Source organism: Pleurodeles waltl, chromosome 9 (assembly GCF_031143425.1).
Source record: "Pleurodeles waltl isolate 20211129_DDA chromosome 9, aPleWal1.hap1.20221129, whole genome shotgun sequence".
Taxonomy (NCBI): domain Eukaryota; kingdom Metazoa; phylum Chordata; class Amphibia; order Caudata; family Salamandridae; genus Pleurodeles; species Pleurodeles waltl.
This window is the reverse complement of record NC_090448.1, coordinates 525,169,715-525,183,580: the sequence shown is the minus strand read 5'-3', so window position 1 is coordinate 525,183,580 and position 13,866 is coordinate 525,169,715. Positions and strand designations below refer to the sequence as shown.

General features: G+C 44.1%; 1 protein-coding gene across 3 annotated transcripts in view; it reads left to right on the top strand.

Annotated features, from left to right (window-relative positions):
• The window catches only part of PCNX4 (pecanex 4), a 312,316-nt gene that overhangs the window by 135,766 nt on the left and 162,684 nt on the right, over positions 1 to 13,866 (top strand). For all 3 annotated transcript variants that reach the window (XM_069207422.1, XM_069207423.1, XM_069207424.1), the window contains exon 6: positions 2,485 to 2,607. In XM_069207422.1, coding sequence (XP_069063523.1) covers positions 2,485 to 2,607 — 123 coding nt within the window. The remainder of the gene's footprint in view (positions 1 to 2,484; positions 2,608 to 13,866) is intronic.

Below are 13,866 nucleotides of genomic sequence, written 5' to 3'. Positions count from 1 at the left end.
TGCATAAAGAGGATGATGTGGTCAAAATACTCATTTGCCTAATAATTCTGCACTCCCTGTATATATACACACATACACACCAGTGCAGCTGTTGCTACCTCACCAACTTTAGCTTGCTTCTCTATTTAAGTGTTTGACTATTAATTAAGGTACTATGACACAGATTTTATATATATTTGACTATTCATTAAGGTACTATGACACAGATTATATATATATATATATATATATATATATATATATATATATTACACAGTGGCAGTCACCACTGTATATTTATAGTTAGCTCAGAGTTTCCACAGGAAGCACATTTTCTGTTTTGCCAATAACTTTGGTGCCATTTGATGAATCTTCAAGAATTTTTTTAAAAAAATGAAATGATTCACCTCAACTATTCCTCAAAAGTTCCAGGGTGAATCTTCAAGCGAGGGCCAAGAAAAAGGGAATGGGGTTTGGGAAAACATACAGAAAAAATGGCTGAGCAGAATTATACTAAATTTGGCAGAAGGTTAGAAATACTTAGGGGGTCATTCCGAGTTTGGCGGGCGGCGGTTGCCGCCCGCCAAACTTCCCCCGTCGAAAGACCGCGGGGGCCATTTCGACTTTCCCGCTGGGCCGGCGGGCGACCGCCAAAAGAGCGCCCGCCGGCCCAGCGGGAAAGGCCCTGCAACATTGAAGCCGGCTCCGAATGGAGCCGGCGGTGTTGCAAGGGTGCGACGGGTGCAGTTGCACCCGTCGCGATTTTCAGTGTCTGCAAAGCAGATAGTGAAAATCCTGCTGGGGCCCTGTTAGGGGGCCCCTGCACTGCCCATGCCAGTGGCATGGGCAGTGCAGGGGCCCCACGACACCCATTCCCGCCATCCCGTTTCTGGCGGTGAAAACCGCCAGAAACAGGCTGGCGGGAAGGGGGGCGGAATCCTCATGGCGGCGCTGCAAGCAGCGCCGCCATGGAGGATTCTCCCAGCCAGGGGAAATCCGGCGGGAAACCGCCGGACCCGGCTGGGCGACCGTAGCGGAATAGCAAAGGAAGCACCGCCAGCCTGTTGGCGGTGCTTCCGTGGTCGTCGACCCTGGCGGTCCCCCTTAGTGTGTTTTTTTGTTTTTTTTTTTTTTTTGTTATTTGGTGTAATTCTGTTCAGCCGTTTTTGAGAAATTTGCCTCTGAAGATGTGCTCTAGGTGGTCTTGAAGGGGTAAAAATGACTGTAATACCTGGACGGTTGGTCCCCAATGAGTCCCAACATACTGTAATTAAAAAAAACAAAGGAATCTGACTTCCCGAGAGGGCTTTATTTCCTGATGTTTTATATCTGCTAGAACGGAACTATTACCGCAGGCCCTAGCCTTTTGATTAGCTTGCAGGAACATGAAGACAAATGTTGCGGCTGCCGTTTCAGGACTTGTTCCCTTTGTTCTAAATTTACAAAAAGAAAAGATACAGGGTACCCTGACACCCCGGGCCTTGTGAGGAGTGGCCCCCAGGGGATCTCCACTGGTGCCAGAATCATATTTTTTGTGCTGCAGTTTCTGTGGACTCCTGTAGGACCCAGCTTAGCCACCAGTGTAGTCCCATGTTGCAGAGACCACGCAGGCTTCAACCAGTGAAGCTTGCACCATCTCGTGTAAAGTGGGTGGTGCTTCAGCTGCCTTAGAACGTCGCTTCATTCGTATCCACTAAAACTGGAACTGCTTTTGCCTGCATTGGAAGTCAGCCCCAGGATACGCATGGCTGCTGAACTTTCTATCTCCGTTTTAATATGACATAGCGAACCGGGCCATGGGTACACTGAAAATCTTGTTTATATATAAGTAAGTTTAAAATACGCTCAGAAACGCATTGCTGCTAATTTGCAGAGCTTTGCATTTATTTTGAATCTGGCCTTTCTTTTATACTACAAAAAAGTCACTTCATAAAGGTTGTCCTCCTACCTGAAGGTCATTAAGGATACTCTTTCATTCCTGGACTCCATTATGATAACCTAAGCATTCTGGGTGTTGCAGTCTTGTGTTGCTTCCATTGAGCTATTTAGAAAACAGTGGAATTTTGTAAGTGAAACGTTCAGGACTGGAGACTGTGACCTTAATGACCTGAAGTGAGGTGGTCACATTAACCTTTTTTCCGTTTTTTTTTCAGGGCTCAAGTACCCCTGCTCCTTTTTTTTTTTTTTTACTCTTTACTTCCCACATATCCCATTCAAACGGGTATTTTACTTGTTGCCATGCATTATATGCTTGAATTATAAGGTACGCTTTGACGATGATTGTTATTAAGCTTCCATTCCATAGTAAGACAGAGAAGATATTAACTATTTGAAATGTCAGTACTTGCATACAAAAGCTATACTTTGTTTAACAGACTGCAAGTGATGGTGCTGTGCACGTTTTGCTATGCATGGCGATACCAATAGAGAGCTGATGTTTCATCTTTAAAATATGAAAAAAATGCAATTTCTGAACGGGACATGTTGTGTTGGTGATCTTTTCAGGTCTGGCAACATACAGAAAATGCTCTGCTGGAAGTGGTGGTTGTTTCAGTAATCCAGTTGTTGCTGATCAATTCATCTCAGTGGTGGAATGCAGGGCTGGATACTGGAATTCGTCTTTTACTGGTAAGCTTATTTTGCATTTTCTTTCATGGATTTAATTGTTGAAACTGCAGGTTTTCCAACAAATATAAAACAAGATAACGATGCTGGAGATTTCAGAGCACCTAAAGCATTGTCCTGGGTATTTTATTAAGCTACAGGGGATCCCTAAATGGAGGGAGCTGCTGAGGTCGCCTTGCAGGTTGGGTGGAATTGCAGCCTTAGCCAGCCAAAGGTTATTTGGAAGCTTAGTCACTTTTTTGAAAGTCAAAATCCTGACGCTGTGCAAGACTAGAAGCCATAGCCGAGGCTGGATATGTTCGCTGCAAAGTCCCTGTGAACCAGTTTTCAGTACAGCAAAAAGATCTGAGAGGGACAAACCAGGTTTTCCTGCCCACCTACTGTGCAACCTTTCTGAGCAAGCCTCACTACCTTGCCCCTGTCTCACTTTTCTCCAGCTGGTGGATAAGTTCCTTCTGGTCAGTCCTGCAGCCTCTGCTCCTCATACCAGGCTTGTAGGCACGAGCTCTCTCTCCAACCAGATCTCCTGCATGATCCAGTCCTCTATGGTCAGCTGGGCCCATCTTGGAGTCAGGAGTCCTTCTGCTTTTTGTGTCCCTGAAGCAGGCAAACAGGAGGCCAACCACTTGACCCTTGTGGAACATTCCCTGGTTGCCTAAAGGGTTCAGGAGTCTTCTTCCAGCAAGGCCTTCGTGTTCATATGGAGTCTTCACCAGGCCCAGGACTCTTCTCAGGTGGTGTCAGATGTATCCTGTGCACTAGACAGGAACTGGAGAAATTCTACCATCTTTTTTTTATGGCATGTTTTATTGATTTTATTTGGCAATAAAGCCAAAATTAACACCAAGCTCAGGACGTGGGGGCCATGATTAGGGAACCCATCAGTACATGCGATACCAGACGAGTTATACACAACAAAGATTACAACGTATGCCTCCGGAACAGTAGCCATCATGCCACTTTACATTGGAGAATGGAAATACATTTGCCGTTTATCCGTGATCTCAACCAGTTTGTTCCCTGTCCCTGGTCCAACCCAGCCATATTCGTTCATATTTCTAGGGGATCCCCACGTCTTATTCACCAGCTTTTCCATCACTGTGCAGGAGTCCATACCTCTGACCCAGTCATGTATTTTCGGGCCTGTTCATCCCTCCAGTGTCTGGCCAGATCTGTCTTGGCCGCCATTTATGCTGTGACGATCAGGGAGCGGATGGCTCTGGATTCTGCCACTGAGTCCTTTATTCCCAGCAGAATAAACTTGGGATCAAGCACCAGAGGTATTCCCACCACCCACTGGATATGCCTACTGATGGCCATCCAATTTGTCCGCACCCTCGTGCAGGTCCAAATTGTATGGTAAAGGGAACTTCAGACACGCAGGATCCTCAGCTCATCCCATGCGCCAATTGAAGCTTGGGATAGTAATACTTCTGGTGGATATACCTGAACTGAATCAGGCAGAGACGCCTGGTTATAGCAGGTGTCCTCAAGACCATTCTCTCCTCCACCCATTCTACGTCTTCAATGGGCTACACATCCTCCTCCCACCTGGTTCTCAGTGTCCCTAGGAGGGTCAGGTGTATTTATGACAAGAGATTTATTAAACCTGGCTAGGCCCCTCCTTCTCCAGCTAGTCAGTTACCAGTTTGCATTTAATCAGGTTGAGCTGTCAGCCTGTCTCTACAGCTCTCTAAAGCGTGTTGCATCGGAAGATAACTGTAGAACTGGGAGGAGTATAAGCTAAATTCTTCCATTTGGTCCTGAACAGATCGTATGTGCCCACCCCTCCAGACATCTCACAATGTAGAAACGCCTATCAACTCCCACTCCTGAAACCCGATTAAACCCCCTGTTTCTGCAAACCACATCCCATGCCAGAGAGGGACTGACCCCATGATGGTGCCACACCATTTTGTGTGGTGGAGTGGCGCATACCAACAGCAAATTGGGTCTTGTGGAATCAGTGGGAGGGAGTGGGAGGATGCCCGGTGGCATAGTAATGTGAGAAGTCCATAAGATTGGATAAAAGCTAGTTCCAACCTGAGGGCTGTGTCCCCCCCGGCCCCTCCCGGAACCAGTCATTAATATTAACTAGTTGTGAGGCCCAGTAATAATGCCGAATGTCGGCCCATCCTAACCTTCGTCAAATGGGGAGAAACTACATTTTTCAAAGATACCCTGGAGGCCTTCCCTCACCAAAGAAAGGTAGAGATGTATAACTGCAATTCAGTAAAGAAAGCAGGCAGTAGGATGTAGGGGTAGCACAAACAGGAATGCGGGGGAGAGGCACCACCTTAAAAAGCGCCGCACGACCTGCTACCAATAGCGGCAGCTTGGACCACTCTTCCATATCTCTCAGCACCCTATTCACCAGTGGTGTCGGTTCCCATTAGTACCTGGGCTTGACATGCTTATTTTAGATTTAGGCCAGCTCATTTTTATATTTTAATCAGGTGCCTTTTCTGAGAAGGCATAGTTGCTAGTGTTGTACATTTTATCAGTACCTCTGCATGCATTTCACTCAGTGCTCTGTTCAGGGTTGTCATGTTCGGCATGTGATATTCTAACACTGATTGCTGCTTCAGGAGTTAGGAGACAACCCTCAACCACAGATACATTAGCATGTCAGGCTTGTTCCTAGAACATTGATCTATTTTATTGTATAAACACCATCAGTCCTAGGGACTGCAGAGGACATACCAGTGATGACCGTCTGGGAACATACAGTATTCCATTGACAGCCTCGCTGATCTTGATTATGACTTTTCAGCCAACTGTAAGGATTGCCAGCAGACAACAGGGAAACCCTTTCCAGGTTCTCCTTCCATAGACCGGGATAGGCAGAGGGGCTAACATCACTATGCTCTTAGGGTTTAGACATTAGAGAATAGATAGGAATCTTTAGCTTTCATAATCATACCAGGATGGTGGTATTGATCATCTTCTTTACTTCACTGGTAACCATAATCACTGTATTATGCTTCATTTGCCTAATCATTGCAGCATTCACTTTTCAGAATCAATACAATTAGTTCCATAAATACATTGAAACCTATCTTGCAATTCTTTGTTTGCCCTTGCATGTGTGAGACTTCGTGTGACTGAGAGAAAAGGTATAATCTGTTCACCACGGCATCCCTGAGGAGTCAGAGTGTCATGTTTTTAGGCTGCCACAGAATACCTTTACTTTCTAGGTTTGGGTGAGGTGCTGCGAGCTAGCCAATAAGGTCAGGACAACTGCTTCCAGATGGTGTGGGACTGACTGTCACCTACACTCGGTGGTGGTGCCGCCATAACATTACTCAGTCTTACCCCCAAGGTAAGTGTCCTAAGACGTCAGTGGTACAATGTTTAGGTCCCAGTAGAGAGAGCTACCGTCCTACCCCGAGTATTGAAAACAGCTCCCCCTCTGCACAGAGCGCATCTGTAAGTTACTGATCGACAAGATCGGCCACATTTATTGTCCCCTGGGAGAGGGCCAGCGACAACGCCATTGTCTCAGGCCCCAAAGAGGGGGGGGGAGGAGCACAACGTTAGATTTTGAAAGCTTTGTGAGAGCCAGCCGGGCGCGGAGCACAGAATAATGTGGCCACCATCATTGGTGCTAGCCACGCCTTCCTCTACCACCCATTCCTAACTACTTTCTCGCAGTCCCTCCTCACCCATTCCCCACCACATCACCTTTTGCAGCGCTTCCTCTGTATTAATGTAAAATCACACAGGAGCCCCTCTTTCAGGATGGCAGAACCCATCTGCCACCAACCAGGTCTGTCTTCAGGATGGGAGAACCCATCTGCCACCAACCAGGTCTGTCTTCAGCTCCTAGTTAGATGAGCTCTCATCCCACCTGACAAGTCAAAACTGGCTCTTCTCCTCTCCTGTGACTGGAGCCCAATTCTCTGGATGTGTTCTACGAATGAATAGGAGAAGCCCTCCTTGGCATCTCCAGCAGACTTTGTTCTTTCTGCCAGCTACTTCGGTCCACTCTTAGATAACTAATCTCCTTACTAAGTGGCCAACATTTGATACTATCTGCTCTTCCTAGTTTGAGAGGGAGGTTGTTGCCTTCTGAACCACAATCATTAACTCTTGTAGTCAAGAATGTGTAAAAGTTACCTTTTCCCTAAAGTTTTCAAAAATCTGATTTTACTTATAAATCAAAGTTTGAAAATGAAGTAAGAATTAACCTAATGTTTTCCCAGGTGGAGATAAGAAATGGTGATTAAAAAGAAGAAAAAAAAAGCATCAAAGCCTTTACAGCTTTTGGGTTTTATTTTCCTGTGAGAGCACACCAGCCACAATATTTAATATGTGATTTTGTTTTTTATCAGTATCCTCTCATGTGAGCTTGCAAGGCACACTTGAAGATTGACTTATGATTACATTAAAGTGTTTTTTTTTCCCTATACCGCCGAAATACTTTTCCCCTCCCGAGTCACTGCAGTGCCTCTAAACGGTATCCCAGCCAAAGCATGGTTTTGCTCTTTGACAAAGACATACTTTTGTACTGTAGATGGGCAGTTTAAATACACACCGCAGCCCATAAATTACATTTAATGTCCATGCCATAAGTGCATTTTCTGCACCTTCTACAGTGGTCAACAGGACAGTTGAATAGACTAAATTGGGCAAACCCAATACCATTTTAGGGGCAAAGCGCCCACACTGTGGCACTGTATAGCAGCACACAACTCCTAATAACAACATAAAATGGTCCAGAGAGAGAGAGACAAAATATGTGGCCTGACCATGCAGCAAAGTCAAATTTGTGATGGTGTAGTTAATGAAACATGCATGTAAGGAATATGTATTCTTAGATATAAAATATTGTGGGGTTCTGTCCTGCTTGCAATTAAAAAGCCACAGTAAAGCTGGATAGATTATCTGAGCATTCTTTAACAATAAAACACATAAAATTGTCACACTTTTTTGATCTGATATAGATGGAGGAATTTACTAAGACATTTGCCTCATGAATTCTTACATATTTATGTGAAAATTGAATTTGTGATGATCTGCATAGACGACAGCAGATAATTCTTCCATTATCATGTATAAAATGATAGCCTAAGTCTGAATAGTTCCCTGCAACAGATGCCCGACAGGGGCGTGTGCAATCCTTCTAAGAAATAATGGGCAAGTACTTTGTCCAGAGGGCTATCTCATTAAGAATTTAATTGAGTGGTTTCCTTAACGATTTTGTAGAAGCTCCAAAACAGCTTTAGAAGGAAAAAGCTCTACAAAGAATTGATGTGCTCAGTTAAATCTTTGACTGATAACGTTTCTAAGAATGAACCAGCAAGCATTACATATTTATCACATAGGGTCTGATGGAATTCTAGAATTTTCAAGGATAAATGGATGGTTTATTAATCATTTTCTTAATTTTACAGTCTTACTTAAGTTCGATAGTGAACATCTTCCCCAACAAATAACTGTAATGGCCCAAGAACTCCTCTACAATTGCCAGAATGGAATCTGTTTACAATATTAGTAGCAGCCAAGTGATTAGATGGTCTCCTACTAATGTATAATAAATATTTTGTTTACCTAAACATTGGAAGAGGCACGCTATATATCTATAAGAACATAGACAGCACAGTAGTACTAGTCGATCTGTTGCTGCAAAACCAGTGACATACGTATCTGATAAACTACTGTGCCGCTTGTTGGGGCATCAATCAAATCAACCCAGTCCTAGAAAGAAGTTTGGGAGAAGCAACAAAAACGGAACCCTATCCCTCCACTCTTTCAGTAAATTACTTAGTCTTTGTACTTGCAAGGCTGCTCTCCTGGATGCCGAAGGTTCTTTAAAAGCCATAAAGTTGAAAAAATGAACTACCAGGTGCATAAATGAGCCACTTTTTAGCCGTGTTTAATACCAATGGCATCAAATACTTTTTCATGAACTTTCCGAGTGATCAGATTTGACCTTGAAATTGGTGACTTTAAGTGGCAGAACATAATTTTTGAACTTTTTGGAGGGGGGTTGCTCCTCCTCCCTCCATTCTTTGGTTTCATGTTTTCACTCAGCACGCATTTTGACCCATGAGTCTGAGATTCAGAAACTGGAGGAGGTGCTAACTAGCAACAAGATGTTAGATTGGGTCAGGTGGCTTTTGGATCTTACATGTGTCATGGCCCTGAATATAATTCTGAAGATGACGTGCATTTAGCTGTAGTTAGGGTAGGACTTCGAGCCCCAGAATTCGGTGCCACATTGAGGCGGGGCTGAACTTCCACCACCGAAGGGGCACATTTAAGCAGCGGGGATTGCTGCTGTGTGGGACCCGCATTTGGCTACAGTTGGGGACAGGTTCTCCGCGGCCAGGAGGTGGGCTGCAATTCCAGCACCAAAGGACCCCAGAGAAGAGGAGGGCTCCGCCTTCTTTGTTTGCTTTACTACACATGTGGTTTCTTGTCAACAGATAGTGGAGCAGGCCTAGCCTTTGGCAGTATTTCTCCAACATGGTCAAACGTACAGTTACTGGTATACATAAAGCAGCACCTACATCTTCTAAAAGCACAACCATTGATTGAATAATGGAGAGGGCAGTGGGTGTCATCAGTAATGATTTTGCTGTCACTGAAAGTTTGTCTCTGAGCCTTGGTTCCAATTCTACTACTAACCTAACCTCCCACAAATGCCATTGGTATGCCAGACCCAAGCCCTCTGCCAGCTACTATTACCGCTAGCACTGGATTTCAGGAGGCCAAGAGGAAAAAGAGGGGAACCAAGACATTTCACCTTGAGGAATCAAGTCAAGGGGAACTTTGTCTGGACACTAACTCTTTTCAGACCATAACTAAGCTTCTCTTGGATGACTGCAGTAAAAATAAAGAACTTTTAATTATTCTTTAAGTGGAACTATCTCTGATCATGAATTGTCTGAATGCCACCGCAAGCCAGCTTGAGGCCCTCCCCCTCATCTACAGTGCGATTGTTTCCAAGAAACCCTCGCCAGTTCTTACCAGGGCCAGGTTTTTGATTTAGGAGACAATTCTGATGTTGTTGCTCTATTACCAAATTCAGGCCATTGTAAGGAGGCCCCCTTAGACCATTATCCCTGTCATAGGGTATATTTTGGGGGCTGGGAGAGGTCTCCAGATGTCCCCATGCCCACAATACATTCACCCACTGCCAGTAATGGTCAGAGTGATGCAGACCTGCTACCAGGGCTCAGAAGAGTTCTGAGTTCTGGAAGGGGCTCCGCATACTCCCCAAAAAGTCACTATCAACCTTTCCTCAGCAGCCTGTCCTTATTTGGTATTTCTTATAGGTCTCCCTGAACTCTTGCATGGTCAATTTGAGTCCAAAGAACAACTTACTAGCAAGGTATTGAATTGGCTGGTTAGAAACAAAGGCTTTCCTTTTTCCGCTATCCGAGGGATTATTATGTCTCGTAGGGTGGGACGGATTGGAGTGTCCCCCAAGAATCATGAAGTAGATTGTGTGATTATTAATTTTAGGCAACCACTGCTGACTTTGTTGACTTATTTTTCTGGCCTAGTTTATAAAGACAGCATGATTCCATTATATAGAGAACAAGAATTCAATGGTACTGTTAGCCCGTTTTTGGCCATGCTAATCCTCTATGCCTATGGGGCCTCTAGGTTCGCAAAGCTGCTGTTGCAATTTCATCCTGAAGCCCACTGTTCCAGCTGTCATTGATGATGATGATGCTGGTATGGTGTGTTTACCTGTGTGTGGGTGTCCCATTAACTAATTGTTGTGAAGTTCTATCAAGTTGCTCCCAAGTTGACTTGACAGTTACTGATTCCTCATCCTTAGTGGCAATCTACTCTAGTTCTGAAAGGCACCCCTGTGCTCCTGCATCGTCCTTCTCATTGATCAGTTGGAATATTGCAGGTATCAGTTCCAAGACTAGCAATTTAAACTGGATGGTGATTATTAGCTGTTTTGACATGAACCTTTTTTCAAGTGACCGAGGCTACTTTCCCCATACCGTGTGAGGGTTTTGCATGGTTTTCAGTTGCCACCACCCTTTCTTCTCATGGCTGTGCTAAAGATGGTTTCTCAGTGTGGATCAATTTATCACTTAACATCTCTGTGGTTGAATGGATACTCCTTGTTCTGCCTCCTAGGCTGTGTTAGTCAAGGACTCCACTAGCTCCTTTCATTTTTACTTTATTAGGATAGGATTAGGATTTAAAAGGATTTCTTGATTGTAGTTTGTAGCAATTTTGCCAAACTATTTTCTTTTTTGGGGGGAACTCGTTGTTGTACTTTATGGGATGGAGGCTCAAACAAATTGTATTACATGCAATGTCTTTGATGCTAAATTAAGGTTAAGTCCTGAGAGTTTGGGGATGTGACCATATTAGACTATGTTGAGGTCTTGGATTGTGGAGGTTCGAATTAGTATCTTATGTAGTAGTAGGAGACCTTATTAATATCATCCAACTTTTTGACAAAGGGGCTCTCCCCATGCCAACTCCTGCAGGACGAGGCCGCCTATCTACGATAGACTAGATTTTTTTCTATGCTTAGCTTGTCCTCTTATTTTCATTGAGGGCTTTTCACTAGAAACTAATTGGGGCAATCATAAGGCCCTGTTGGGAGTCCAGCTTTTTCCAGTACAAAAAGAGGCTTCCCCCGAAAGGCAGCTGCTGCCTCCATCCTCTTCAAATGAAGGCTGCAGTATAAGTTAATTCCTGCAGGTTGCAGAGCCTTTTGTGGCTTCCTCCATTGCTCATCACTTAGAGATTTACCTCATCTGCTTGTCAGATGTTACAGGGGAAGGATTGGTGGGGTGGGGGATCAGACATTCTGGCTTATTTTGGGAATCTTAGAAGCCTGTGAGGACTACTCCTGAGTGGCCTAGATGGTATAATAATGAATGCTCTGTAGCTAACCGCAAACTTAGGAAGCTCTTGGCAGCTGAGTCCAGGATCCAGGCCAAGGTTATTAATGCTTGTAACAACATCATGCATGAGGGGTGGGAGGGGAAAGTTCCTTGTCCAACCTCCCAATCAATAGACCCAAAAACACACATAGGACAAGAAATCAAAGTGGAGATCCCACAAATGATCCCACCAACTAGAGGTACAGCATTTGTTTTTTTGTTGAAAAAACTGCCCTCACCCACTAATAGTGGCATGCTTCATCATAGGGCTATGCTAGTACATTCCCACGCTAGCCAACGTAAGGAATGGAGAAAGGGGGGGGACAAATAACATAAAATGACAAACTGGGACCAAACACATATAGAACACCTCATTCACATGATTAAAACTATTTCAAGTGAATCCATACTCAATTGTATTCCGAGATTCACTGGATAGGATTAAAAGAAATTCGGGAGATGGTGGTGAAATGGGGACGTAATCACCCCTACACCCCAAAATTATCTTCAAAGGTCAACATATTTCGGCTGCTTCCATCGCCCATAAAGATCGCTCCAGCCTCATCAGGATCATTGATCCCCCTTAATATTTCATACCCTACCTGTGGTGCACTCAATTTATGATCAATAATTCCTTTGGGTTCAATTGTCCCCCTTTTTTTTTATTAGTACTCACTCTCAGGATTACCTACGAGGGAATAAAAAGACACACATTTAAAATTTGCACAGAGCTTTCTTAATCCACATACTGGTACTTATCCCCTCGTGCTGTTATGTTTTTACGCATATGCCCTAAGCTCCATATCAGTGCATGCACTCCATGCTTTCTCTCATCCCAAATCGGGAATTGTTGATACAAATTTTGTGCAACAACCTCTTCCTCAAGACTCCTCACCCCAAATCGTGACCCAGGCATCAGATTTCTCAATATGTATGTACAAATGCGCTTACTGAGTAATCATTATCAACCTCCAAAACTGGAGTTCGGTGGGAGCACCTCTCTGTAGTCGCACACCAAATGTAAACACAGGAGCATGTAAACAGATATTCTTAAGATCCATACCCCACCTCCTTAATACTCAGAGGGTTTCATTCTCTCCCTCTATTGAAAATCTATCCGTCCCCCCTCCTCCCCTCGTCATGGGACCGGTGCCGCCCATCTACCAAACGTAACTCCGTGTAGGTCGAGGTGCTGTTCACTCTTCCTCCTCCTATTTTCCTCTCCACGATCAGGTGATCGCGCTTTGCCTGAGGCCATCTGGACTGTTCTGCCTCTTCATGTGCATCCGCAATGTTGGATGGATACCATTCTTCCGTCTGTCACATCCTGGTAAATGCGTAATGCCCGCCGGCAGACAGACCTGCCTCTTAAACCAGTGTGTAATACTAAGTGTCCGCAACATTAAGTGGATTTAATACTCCCTTCTCCCACATGCGAACGATCATGTGTTATAAATCGGACTGCTCAAATTCTTTACATATACACAAAATGTGTATCCATAAGTGTTCGCCATCTTGGAAGTGCTGGGGCAAATCCAATCCCCAATAGTCATGGCTATCTAGATAATCCATTAACAGCAACCCACTACTACTATATCGCGCAACTGGACTAGAATAACCTCTATACCAATATGCAAATCCCATATATAATACATTCTTGAATGACACAAAAGTTTGTAAAAATATAAATGTAGGTGCAAATAGAATTAGGTTGTATATTCTGCACAATACTGTGTGCCCTGATAATCGCCATATTAATCCTAGCAGAAAGCACCAGTCGTCCCAGTCTAACTAGCTGTGTCAATGGTCTCTCTTCCCATAATCAGGTGGTTCTACCCTATAAATTACTTCATGGAATGTCGCATCTGCCTTCATTAATGGTTATCCACATGCCACTAATAATTATGGCAGCAAAAGCCTGTGTCAAACGCATACCATTACGATATAATACCAGATCTAATGTGTTAGGTGACTTATTTTGAGGTGTGTTGATTCATCTTATGCAAGGGTAGTGTCCAGCTCAAACAATTATATATCCCTTAGTTTACTAACTACCCCCAAATATACCTCAACCATAAAGGGTCAATGGAAATTAATAAAGTGATTATTATCACTCATACTGCCTCATATACATGCGGTACCCCATCTCATCAAACCCATCTTGTGGTCGCACTAGGATCGTCCAAATCACTGGGGGTGCTGTGTCAATACAATACACAGCACTCTGTCTAAACCCACTGATAATTGTTAACAATTCAGTGAGTGCCAGGGTATATCATCATTTAATCCCTGTTCATGACTTCAGACACGGTAAATCCATTGTTGTTCTCCTCTAAATAAAAACAATTTTGTATCTACCGTATACGGGGGGATAGTAGATTTGTCCAGTCCT